The sequence below is a fragment of the Mus caroli genome, chromosome 19 (assembly GCF_900094665.2).
Source record: "Mus caroli chromosome 19, CAROLI_EIJ_v1.1, whole genome shotgun sequence".
Lineage (NCBI taxonomy): Eukaryota > Metazoa > Chordata > Mammalia > Rodentia > Muridae > Mus > Mus caroli.
Window position 1 is genome coordinate 7,219,507 of NC_034588.1, and position 12,332 is coordinate 7,231,838.

At 46.2% G+C, this 12,332-nt stretch overlaps 2 protein-coding genes across 2 annotated transcripts in view; one reads left to right on the forward strand and one right to left on the reverse strand.

The window, feature by feature from the left end:
- Best1 (bestrophin 1) overlaps window positions 1–5,688 on the reverse strand; it is a 16,580-nt gene extending 10,892 nt beyond the window's left edge. Inside the window, exons 1-2 of the mRNA XM_021151749.1 lie at window positions 5,513–5,688; window positions 1,346–1,533 (exon numbers count right to left, since the gene is read on the reverse strand). Coding sequence (XP_021007408.1) covers window positions 1,346–1,497 — 152 coding nt within the window. The 5' untranslated portion in view covers window positions 1,498–1,533; window positions 5,513–5,688. The remainder of the gene's footprint in view (window positions 1–1,345; window positions 1,534–5,512) is intronic.
- Window positions 5,689–5,745: 57 nt separating this feature from the next.
- The window catches only part of Rab3il1 (RAB3A interacting protein like 1), a 34,955-nt gene continuing 28,368 nt past the window's right edge, over window positions 5,746–12,332 (forward strand). The window contains exon 1 of the mRNA XM_021152417.2: window positions 5,746–6,272. Within this exon, the coding sequence (XP_021008076.1) occupies window positions 6,244–6,272 (29 nt within the window). The 5' untranslated portion in view covers window positions 5,746–6,243. The remainder of the gene's footprint in view (window positions 6,273–12,332) is intronic.

The following is a 12,332-nucleotide window of genomic DNA, read 5'->3' on the forward strand; positions in this document are numbered from 1 at the left end:
TTTCGAGATAGGGTTTCTCTGTGTAGTCCTGGCTGTCCTGGAACTCAGAAATCCACCTGCCTCTGCCTCCCAAGTGCAGGGATTAAAGGCCTGCGCCACTGCTGCCCAGCATAAATTCTAATTTTTAAAGTGCCAGATACCAGTGTGCTATTATTAGAACAAACTCCAGAATTGTAGATATTAAATATTTTTAATGCATAGTAGATATGATTGTTTTTTAAACTTTTATTTATGTATCTATTTCTTGAGTATGCTTGTGTGTGTGAGTGAGTGAGAGAGAGACAAAGACAGAAAGAGAGAGAGAGAGAGAGAGAGAACATGGGTGTGCAAATACATGGCACATGTGTGGAGATAAGAGGACAACTTGTGGGAATTGATGTTCTCTTGTAATTTGTAGGTCCTGGAGATTAAACTCAGATCGTCTGGCCCACATGGAGGTGCCTCCACAGAACTGAACGATCTCAGAAGCCCGTGGTTTTTTTTGTTTTGTTTTTGTTTTTGTTTTTGTTTTTTTTTTTTTTTTTTTGGTTTTTTGAGACAGGGTTTCTCTGTATAGCCCTGGCTATCCTGGAACTCACTCTGTAGACCAGGCTGGCCTCGAACTCAGAAATACGCCTGCCTCTGCCTCCCCAGTACTGGGATTAAAGGCATGTGCCACCACGCCCGGCTCCGTGATTTTTTTTTTCAGCCCGTGATTTTCACTTAAAATGTTATCGAATAGTCCACGATCATACCCATCTGACATTTTATTCTTTATAAATACATTTTTACTGAAATAAACATATTAAACTGCATTGTGGGTGCCTGAGTGACTAAATAAAACAAGATCAGCTCAGCTGGACTCACTCAGGCCTGAGGTCCACATCCCTCCCTGGGTTAGAGAGAAAGAGTTCCTGAGTCTCCTCTGGCCTGGATTAAAGTAGCTTCCCAGTCTGATTTGTGAGGGGTGGTGTGTGTGTGTGTGTGTGTGTGTGTGTGTGTGTGTGTGTGTGGTGTGTGTTTGTGTATGGTGTGTGTGTGTGTGTGTGTATGGTGTGTGTGTGTGTGTGTATTGAGGATTGACCTGGGGATGACACACATGCCAGGCAAATGCTATTTCTCTGAGCTGCAAGACAAGCTCCAGGTCTTTTGTTTTTGTCCCTAGCCTTCTCTCCAATGGCCAGGCCTGGCCAGGAGTTCAGCTCAGTCTTATAAGAAAGCTGGAACATCAGACCCTCTCCTCCTCAGCATAGTGCTCCTCTCCCACTCTTTTCTCCACTCCACCTGCATGCTTGGAGGCCCCTCCCCCATGAGCTCACGAACCCCCCCCCCCTCCCCATGCTCCTCACCGTCCCAACCCTCTTACCTGTAGAGTCCACGGATGGAATAGTAAAGGAATATGAAGACAAGGAATTCTCCATACAGCAGCTTGTAGATGCTGCCTCGCCAGCAAAGGAGGAGGGACGAGAACGAACCGAGGCGGGCATTGGCTACTTTGTTTGTGTAGGTGATAGTCATGGCTTGGCACTGGGCAGCAGTAGGTGAGCTTGGATCCTGGTGAGCAGGCAATGTGATGTGGGAATGGATAGGAGTCAAAGACTAGGTTCTGATCTTGGACTTGCATGAGTTTAGTCCTGCCCTACCCTGGGCCTCTATTTTCTAGCCTGGGACACAGAAGGCAGGTCTGTGAATTGCCACACATTCTTGATTTTGTATGATGGAAAAAGGCAGCTGCAAGGGCAGTACTAACAGTCACACAGAGCTCAGGGCTTCAGAGCCAGGCAGCATGAGCTCCCAGCCCATTTTCTCGGTTTCCTCAATTGTACTGGAGTGAGTAGCTCCGAGATCTAGTCAAACTGTATTCATGTGCCACAGGGCACTCCTGCTTACCCTTTGTTCTCTTCTCCCCCCAAAAGCTCTTAGTGTGTTCTCAGCATAGATGCTCAATAAAAACTGATTAAACCAGTGATCAACTAACCCATTCCCACCATTCCAGTGCCACCACAAACCAGCTCTTGTCTCTGTGCCTGCACACAAAATTCATTCCTACCTCGGGGTCTTTGCACAAACATACAGAGCCCACATCTCCCACATGTGCTACCAATGTGTGCCCATCACACCTGCATACATAAGCACAGAACCCCCAAAGCCCCAGCCCTGTCCACCTGGGGCAGCCCCTGCTCACAGGCAGGGTTCCAGCAGTTCAGGTAACCCCATAAAAGCTCTGGCCACTATGTTAATGGGACTTTCTGAGACCCTGGGGCAGGTACCCTTGCCCATACTTGGAGGCTGGCACTGCCCACCTAGATAGTGCTGTTATCACCTGACTTTCTAAGCAGAAGGTTCTATAAAGAAGCGCTTGTCTCAGCCCCTCCTGTCATCTGTTCAAGATCAGCAGCCAGCATAGCCTGGTCAGCGTTCCTCTAATTCTTTCCTGGGGGTGTTGACTTATTAGGCTGGAATTAGGTGCCATAGCCCCTCTTCCATGGCTCTAAGTTTAGATTAAGAAATCTGTGCCAGGCGGTGGTGGCGCACATCCTTAATCCTAGCGCTTGGGAGGCAGAGGCAGGTGAATTTCTGAGTTCAAGGCCAGCCTGGTCTACAGAGTGAGTTCCAGGACAGCCAGGGCTACACAGAGAACCCTATCTTGAAAAATAAATAAATAAATAAATAAATAAATAAATAAATAAATAAATCTGTGTCACCACCACTGCGTCCTGACCCTTGAAGTCTTTCAGAGAAGATTTGGGGCAAGATTGAGCTCCATCTAAGGTATCAAGAGCTCAGGGGAAGAAGGAGACTTTGTCCAGGTCTCTGGGGACCCCTCTGGAACAATTGACACATGGCACTGGCTTCTAGCGACCTGGGTGCTAGCCGTGACTGAGCCACAGCATCCTCATCTGAAAAGGACGTGTTGCTCTGGAATATCAGCACAGTTAAAAGTAACATCAATGCATATATTGGTGAGAAGCTCTGATTGGCCACTGGTGACATCATAGGCTGTGGTGGCTTTGATTAGTTGGCAGGGCCTACTAGCAGGTACTTCAAAGTCAGAAAAAGAAAAGGGGAGCAGGAAGGCCAGGTGTGGCAACCGGGCTTGATGCTATTTAAACGGCCTAATCCCAGACAGCCTGAGAAAAACAAAGACACATGCCCAAGCATCCAGAGGGAGCTGGGTGGCATCTCAGCAACTCAGGCAACCTGAGTGCGCCAGTCCTTTCTGTAGGGTCTTCTGAGCACCAGGCTAAGATGAGAGTTTGCCAACAAGCCACTGTCCGTGAAGAGCATGGACAGCAAGTCTTCACTAACTGAGACAGTTGCCAAGACGGTTACCAAATACACAGCTTCTCCGGATCTTAGGAGCCTGATGCTGTGTCCTTGGAAACGTTGCGTTTTTATCAAATGCTGCAGGCGTCTGTGGTTTGGGTGGTCTTGGGAACCACGCTTCTAGGAGTCCCAATTACATTATGCCTTAAAGTGAATCCACCCTCTTACTCTACTTCCTCTCCCGCTCCCACACCCCTTCAGACACTCCCTAAGGAGACTGAGCTTGCAGGTGATTCGGACACACAGCTTTTATTTTTGCCTGTATAACTCTCTGTTCAGAAGGGAGGGGGGATTGTTTCACCATGACCTTGACTACGTTTCTAATCACAGTGAACAATAAAGCTGGTGTTATCCCTAGAGTCTGCTGAGATTGGGGGCAACCTTGGAGGAGGAAAAGTACCCACCCCTCCCTGCCACCCTGTCCCTTTCCTTAATTGGACAGAGAAAGGACAGGACAGTTGTGAATCTGTTTTTTCATCTGAAAAGAGGGTGAGAATAAGTGCTGGCTCACTTACTGCAAGATGAGAGTGAGAGTGATAGACACAGCAGGCCTGGGGAGGATCTACAAAGTCAAACCCAATGCTGTCTGCTCCCCACTGGACAGGGGCAGATCCAGTGCTGCCTGCTCCCCACTGGACAGGGGCAGACCCAGTGCTGCCTGCACCCACTGGACAGGGGCAGACCCAGTGCTGCCTGCACCCACTGGACAGGAGCAGACCCAACTTGCCCAGGTGCCGGTTTTCCATTGTAATGTACAGCTGGGCTGAGAATCTCTGTGGGTTCTTACCCGTTCTCCTCTTTTCTCCAACACATACTGACCTTCACAAGAGAGCTTGCTACCTAATAAGTGCGCTCTCTCTCTCTCTCTCTCTCTCTCTCTCTCTCTCTCTCACTCTCTCTCTCTCTCACACACACACACACACACACACACACACAGAGTCTACATTGAGGTGTATTCTCATGTAGCTCAGGATAGCTTTGAACTTTCTATGTAGCCCAGGACCATGAAATTCTAACACTTCTCTCTGTACTTCCTGAGAGCTGAGATTACAGATGTGAGCCACCATATCCAACAGATAAGTGCTGGGCATCCAGTGCAGGGTTTCATGCACACCAGGCAAGAGCTCCTCCCACTGAGGTAAATCCCAGTCCAATAAATATATATTTAATTAAAGTTGAATATGTTTCTAGCAAAGTAGTTCAAAACAAAACACCTGTAAACACTGCCTTAAACACTGCCTTAACGGATTCCTGCATCCCTTATGTTGGTCACTAGAGGTCACCATTGACTTAGTTCTTGCCAGGGAAGCTGAGTCCAGTTGTTCAGGTGTCAGTGACAATCAAAGTTGTCTTTGGAAGTCGCTGTTATCTCCTTGACCATTACCAGTAACTACATAGTATTTTGGAAGAGCTGGGAAGTGCTGGAGAACTTCTTTGATTTTCTGTGAAGCCCAGTTCTTCACCGTTAACCTAGCAATCCCCTCACTTGCTAGTGCTGCTCTCTGCTTCTTCCAGTCTCAAGATGTCTCCAGAGACACTGTGAACAATCTGCTCCCAGACCCACACAACTCTAAGCACATTCAAATATAAGACATGGTGTCCTACGGGCCTCAAACACAAATGTGTCTCCAGTCAACCAGACAGGCCTCAGGTATACAGTAAAGCCCAAGACATACCTGAATACAGGACCCCAGAATAACCTCCTTGGCTGAGTACCCAGCTCAGCCAAGACCACTCTCCCTTCCCATCCCACAAGAAGTTATTCAACAAAACATCTCTGATACCAGGGTAGAATCTGTTCCAACTCCTGCCTCTAAGAAGACGAGAGTTGAGAGACTCTAAAAAAATATTTAAACCCTTCAGCAGAGGATGGGAGTGAGAGTGTCTGAGAGGCCAGGGAAGCTTAGAGAGGGAGCACTGGAGTTGGTGTTTGAAGCAGGAGTGGGAGCTCACTGAGCCGAGAAGATGTAAGCACATAAGGACAGCCCACGGCAAGTCACTGAGGCATTGCCGAGGGACTGTTGAGTGTAAAACACTCAGGTGACACTGGTGCTCAAACAGACCTTTTGGTCAAGGCCACATCACTACCAATGAACTAGGACTAGGACCCAGGACCTAAAGTCTTCCAAGTTTGGGTCCTGGGCCCTTTCTACCCCGAACCATGACCTCTGCCCTGGAGGAGGGTTACCTGGGACCTGACACTTACCTGTTAGGGTTTCTGTAGGGGTTGAAGGGAGGTCTGAGGAGTGAGGGGTGTGCAGAGAAGACTTTGATGGTAGCAGAGCCCATGCTCTCTAGCCCTCTGGTAGAGAGTCATGTCAGGGAGCAAGCAGAGCACATAGGGCTGATGGGTGAAGGTTCTGGACCCAGAACATTACAGCCTTCTCATCTAGGATCACCATGGCAACAAGAGCATCACAGAGGGCCTGACCTTTGCCAGGCAGGTAGAAGAGGACCAGACTTGGCAGAGGGCAGTAGGCAGTAGGCCCTGGGCTGGGCCTGGCAGACCTGGCTGCTGTCTCCAGGTTCTGCATAGGGTGCCTGCTAGCCCACTCTCCTCCTCTGGGCCAATCACAGAATAAACAGGGAAGAAACCAAGAGGTGGATTAACACAGCTGGACAGGGAGGCAGAGGACATATAGTGCCACTCCAGGGACAGGAAGGCAGACAGTCAATACCTCTTTCCTGACACGAGGCAGCTCTCATTGCTAAAGCTCTGGGGGACTGGCATAATAACCTCTGACCCTTTCAGAGGGACAACAGGGATAAGGTGAGACAGGGAAAGGCTGGGAGATAAGTCCCAGCACCACCAAGTCATATCCCACAGATAGCAATGAAATAATACAGAATAGACCAGAACCAACCCAGAAAGAGACACACGGTGAGAACTCAGCACAACCTGGGGGAAAGCTAGGATTTCTAGTCGTGTGGTGCTTCATGGACTCCACCCTGCCGATACCAGCCAGGTGAGGACCTGACCCTACCCTTACCTCTCACCAAATCCCATCTGTTCAGACAGTGAATTTATTTGTATGTATGTATGTATGTATGATGTATGTATGTATATATGTATGTGTGTATGTATGTATGTATATATGTATGTATGTATGTATGTATGTATGTATGTGTGTATGTATTTAGTTTTTGGTCTTATGTGTATAGGTGTTTATCTGTATAACATATGCATGCCTGGTACCTGATGCAGCCAGAAGAGGGCACAGGATTCCTTGAGACTTGAGTTACAGATGGTTGTGAGTCAACATGTGGGTGCTGGAGATCAAAGTCGGGTCCTCTGGAAGAAGAGCCATTGCTCTTAACTGGTGAGCCACAGTTGACTGAATTCTTGACACTAAGACCTTCTACATAGTCCAAGTTCCTTGGGGGATATCAAGCAGCAAAAGCCTTTCTCTCTGTGGGCTCCTCGGCCTCAGTGAATGGCTTCACCTGTCTATTTCCTCTTAGAACATGGACGCTTACACTGAGGTCCCTTAGCACGCACACACATTATACAACAGATTGTTAGAGATGCAAGGATCTGAGGCTTCCACCCCAGACCTCCTCGGTCATAATGTGCATTTCATTTTTTTTTAAGTTTTGTTTATTTATTGGTGTGTGTGTGTGTGTGTGTGTGTGCACATGTGTGTGCTTGAGTACCACAGTACACATGCGGAGGTCAGAGGACAACTTTCAGGAGTTGGTTCTCTCCTCCCAGCTTGTGGGTCTCACGAATCAAACTAGGCCTGACTGCAAGCACTGTTGTCTACATCTGAGTCAGGTGTACAGCCTGGGTTGAGAGGTTGGCTTCGGGTGATAGAGAGAGAGAGAGAAGTTCATTACTGTTTTCATTTCAAAAGCACTGCGTTCTTTTGTTTGTTTGCTTTTGACACAGGCCTTGAACCTGATGTGTATCTGAACATGACCTTGAACCCCTAATTATCCTTTGCCCATTTCTTAAATGTTAAGATTGCAGGCCCAACTTATGCAGTGCTGGGGATTGAACCAAGGTCTCTTGCATGCTAGGCAAGCACTCTACCAACTGAGCGACACCCAGACCTCTTTATACTTAGTTGAGAATGTTCTTGAACACATAAAAGTTTAATGTTCATGAATTTTGACCTGGCTGAATCTATTCTGAGAATTTTATGATTTTTGCTGATAAAGATCTGATATATTTTGGATTCCTTTTTGTGGAGTGTGTGAGGTAAAGGTCCAAGGCCACTGCGACATATGGGTACCCAGCTGCCCATGTGCTGTTTGTTTCCTTCATTGAATGGGTTTGGCACCATCGTTAAAGATCAATCTGTGACAGATGTATCTATTTCTGGAGAGTCTGCTCAATTCCATTGATCTCTGTGTCTGTCCTGAGGCCAATACTACACTTGTTTTGGTTTGGTTTTTCTTTTTCTTTTGTGTGTGCATGTATGTGTAATATGTATATGAGTACATATGTGTGCATGCATATTGAAGCCCTAGGTCAATGTCAGTGTCTTCCTCAGTGGCTCTACTTCATTGAGACAAGATCTCTTGCTGAGCCGGGCGTGGTGGTGCACGCCTTTAATCCCAGCACTCGGGAGGTAGAGGCAGGCGGATTTCTGAGTTCGAGGCCAGCCTGGTCTACAAAGTGAGTTCCAGGGCAGCCAGGACCATACAGAGAAACCCTGTCTCGAAAAACCAAAAAAAAAAAAAAAAAAAAATCTCTTGCTGAACCAGAGCTCACCAATTCTGCCTAGTCCTAGTCTAGCTTAGCCAGCTTGCCTCATAGATCCTCTGTCTCAGCCACCCAAGTGCTAGAATGACAGGCATGCACCAGCAGGCCCTGGTTTATATAGTGGCAGGCAGTGGGTAGGCATACTGCTTTGAAATCAGAAAGTGGGAGGTAGGCTTGGTGAGTAAGATGACCTCAATCCAATCCTCAGAATCCACAAGTGGAAAGAGAGAAGTTACTCCCACAATTTGTCCTCTGATTCTACACGTGCTCCATGGTACATGTGCACCAATCCTTCCCTCCCCCTATCCCCACCCCCACTGCATGCACAAGCACATACACAAGCAAATAAGCAAAGGCAAAACAGAAGCATGTGTTTTTGGACTTAGGTTATTAGGCTGTGGTTTTGGTTCATTTCTGATGCTGTGCTGAAACACCTGACAAGAGCCCTTCTGGGGAGGAGGCCTTGTCTGACTTATGATTCCAGGTCACAGTATGACCTGGAATGAAACCCATCATTTCAGGGAAGTCAAGGCAGTCAGAACTTGAAGCAGCCAGTCATATCTATAGCCAGGAGCAGAGAAAAAAAACAAAAAAAACAAAAACGGATGACCATGGCAACTGCTCCGCTCTTTCTCAGCTCTTATGCAGTCCAGATTCCAAACCCAGAAAATGGGAGCTCCCATTTTCAGCCTGGGTCTTCCCATATCAACTACTATAACCAAGAGACCCCCGCAGGCATGGCCACAGATCAACCTGACATTCTCTTTCCACGTGATTCAAGACTGTGTCAAGTTGGCAATTATAGCAAACCATTGCAAGGTGCCTTGACATTCCTTATGAATTTTAGGACCTTCTTGCCATTTCTGAAGAATGCCAGTTGCGATTGTGACAGGCTGGTTTTGATTCCGTAGGACACTCTATCGTGTATATGGCATCATTCTTCCTGGATGTGAACATGTACTATCTGTTCAATACCTTTGCTCTCTTTTAATTTCATTCTGCAACAATTTGTAGTTTTCACTGTGCAAGGTTTTTTGTTTGTTTGCTCGTTTGCTCTTGTTGATTGTTTTAAGACAGAGTCTCTCTACATAGCCCTGCTATCCTTGAACTAGTTAGATCAGGCTGGTGTCAAACCCACAGAGATCTGCTTGCCTTTGCCTCCCAAGTGCTGGTTATTAAAGGCCTGAAGCTCCATGCCCAATACAGTGTGTGCAAGTCTTATATGCCATCTTTGAGTAAAAATATTCTCTCTCTCTCTCTCTCTCTCTCTCTCTCTCTCTCTCTCTCTCTCTCTCTTTCATGCTGCAACTAGAACTGTTTTCATTGACTTCACTTTTGGAGTCTTGATAGAAGATAGAAATGTAAGTGCTGTGTAGCCATCATCTGTTGGTGTCATGTTTTTGGTGTACTAGGCCTTGTGCACACTAGCCAAACTATGTACCACTGTGCTGTATCACAAACCCTTGGTGTCATAAGACAAGGTATGTAGGCCAGGCTGTCCTTGAACTTGTGATCCTCTTCCCTTGTGTCACCACTCAAAGCAACAACTGATTTTTTTTCTTCTTCTTTTGCTTTCCTCTTCCCCTCCCCTCTCATTGAAACAGGGTTTCTTTGTGTAGACCAGATTGGCCTTAAACTCATAGATCCACCTGCCTCTGCTTCCCAAGTGCTGGGATTAAAGGTGTGCAAAGACTGATTTTTGTTTGTTTGCTTGCTTTTATATCTGGTCACTTCACTGAATGAATCTATTAGCTATAACGTTTTTTGGGTGGTTTTGTTTTTTTCCCAAGACAGGGTTTCTCTGTATATCTCTGGCTGTCCTGGAACTATTTTGTAGACCAGGCTGGCCTCAAACTCAGAAATCCACCTGCCTCTGCCTCCCAAGTGCTGGGATTAAAGGCGTGTGCCACTACCACCCAGCTTTGGGTGCTGTTTTATTTTGTGTACGTGAGCATGAGCATGCCTTGCCTCCCTAAGGTCTTCCAAATGCCAAGCAGAGATCCTATCACTGAGCTGCATCTCCAGCTCTTGTTGGGAGTGGGACTTGGTATTTTGAAATAGAGCCACTGTATGTATATGGGTTGGCCTGGAACTTACTATATAGCCCAGGTCTTGAAATTGCAATCTTCTCTCACCTGCATTCCAAATGCTAGGAGTCTAGGCATGCAACACCATGCCTGTGCCCCTCTCTGATAGTAACCAGTCGACCATATTTGTTCTTGTTTTTGTTTGTTTTCGTTTTGATCCCTGAATTCTCTTAATAGTTGTCCTGGGGATCACCTTTACTGTCTTTATCTTGCTTTACTTATTTCTGACTATGTAGACCTGGCCTGGAGCTCAGAGATCCACCTGCCTTGGACTCCTGAGTGCTGAGATCAAAGGCATGCATCACCACCCCTGGCTTAAGTTCATGTTTAGCTACTTTGGAGTTCAAAGCTACTTTGGGTTCCATAAGAACCTGCCTCAAAAAAAAAATAAGTAAATGAATAAATAAAATATGAAAAAGTTTCTGACACTAAGCTAGGGCCCATTCCTTGAACACAGATCCAAACTACAGCACATGTGTAGATAACTCAAAACCTCACACAACCACATAAAGATTTCATCCTCTAATTAGCATTATGGGTTAAACAGGAGACTGGTTGGGAAGATGGCCCAGTCAGTAAAGCACTTGCCTTGCAAGTGGAAGAACTTGAGCTGGATCCCCAGAAGCAATCCTAGAACACATGTTAGGGAGCAAGCAGCGGTGAGTGCTTATCTTCCCAGTACCAGGTCTTCTGCACCTCTTTTGTGTGCTTTGAGACAATCCTATGTAGCCCACGGTCTTCTGCCATGTTTTTGTTTTGTCTTGGTTTGTTTTTACTTACTGGATTCAGTTTCCTTCATATTAGGAGGCTTTGCTCAGTTAGTTGATAATCTTCAGTTTCCTTGTTTATAGCCAAGAACTCTAGAAGCAGGGTTGGCAAGATGGCTCGGTGGGTAAAGGCACTTTCTGCCAGGCCTGATGACCTGAGTTAAATTCCTGGGACCCACATAGAAAGGAAAGGACCAACTCCCATATGTCGTCCTCTGACTGACACATGTGCACCATGGCACACATGAATCCGCCCCAATAAATAAATGTAATATGAATTTATTTTGTTTTGATTTGTTTTGTTTTCAAGACAGAGTTTCTCTGTGTAACCCTGGCTGTCCTGGAACTCCCTCTGTAGACCAGGCTAGCCTCAAAATTAAAGATCTGCCTGCCTCTGCCTCCAGAGTGCTGGGAAAAAAGATCTGCGCCACCACTCCCAGGTATAAGAATGAGTTTAAAGTTAAAGAAAAGAAAGGACTTTTAATGAGCAGAAAGAGTAGAGTGGAAACTTTAGGTCTGGCTTGGTCTACTTAGCAAAACCCAAGACCCTGTCTCATGTCTCAGAAATAAAACAAGATGGAAGCTGGGCATGATGATGCACTTGGGAGGTAAAAGCAGGAAGTTTAGGAATCCAAGGTTACCCGTCTTTGGCTCCATAGTGAATTTGAGGTCAGCATGGGCTACATGAGATCTCACCTCAATACAAAAGAAGACATGGATGGGATGCTGCTAAGAGTGACGGTCAAGTTCCCTTTACGTACACTTTCCTATGCTGGACAGTTACAGAAGTCTTAGACCTATTTCTCAGGCTGGCCAGAATCCCAAAGCCAGATGTGTGGAGAGTAAAGGTCTGACCGTCAAGAGGTGTGCGTGTATGTGTGTGTGTTGGGGGGTTGGATCTCAGTGTTCAGCATTTGCAATTTCTAAACTCTCTCAGGCAGCTGATACTGATCCAAAGAACCTTCAATTTACCATCTCCAGAGAGTTTTAGGTAGGATTCAGAAAGGTGAACTGCCTGGTGGTATGATGGGAACAAACCCAGGGATGCAATTGCTTCCCAGCTTGTTTGGAACCAGTGCTCTACGCTTTACTGCCAATGCAGAGGTCTGCTGCTGCCAAATCCAATGTTCTGCTTCCCGGTTCTATCTATTAGTCTCATCCCCTGATGGCAGATTTTATCTAGCTGCTCCTTGCAGCTCTTACAGTTCTTGCTTTAAATATTTTATCAGGTATCTATTAATTTAGAACTATATTATTTATCCAATGAATTTAACTTCTATTTTTATTTTTTAAATTTTTACATGTATATGATATATAATATATATCATGTACATAACGAATTTCACTCAGTTTCACCTCATTCGCCTCTTTCATGCCTCTCCTTTCTTCTTCTCCGCAAGTTGCTATGCAACTTCCATGTCTTCTTTTTTATGTGTGACCCACTGTGTATGTTCGGGTTGCTTG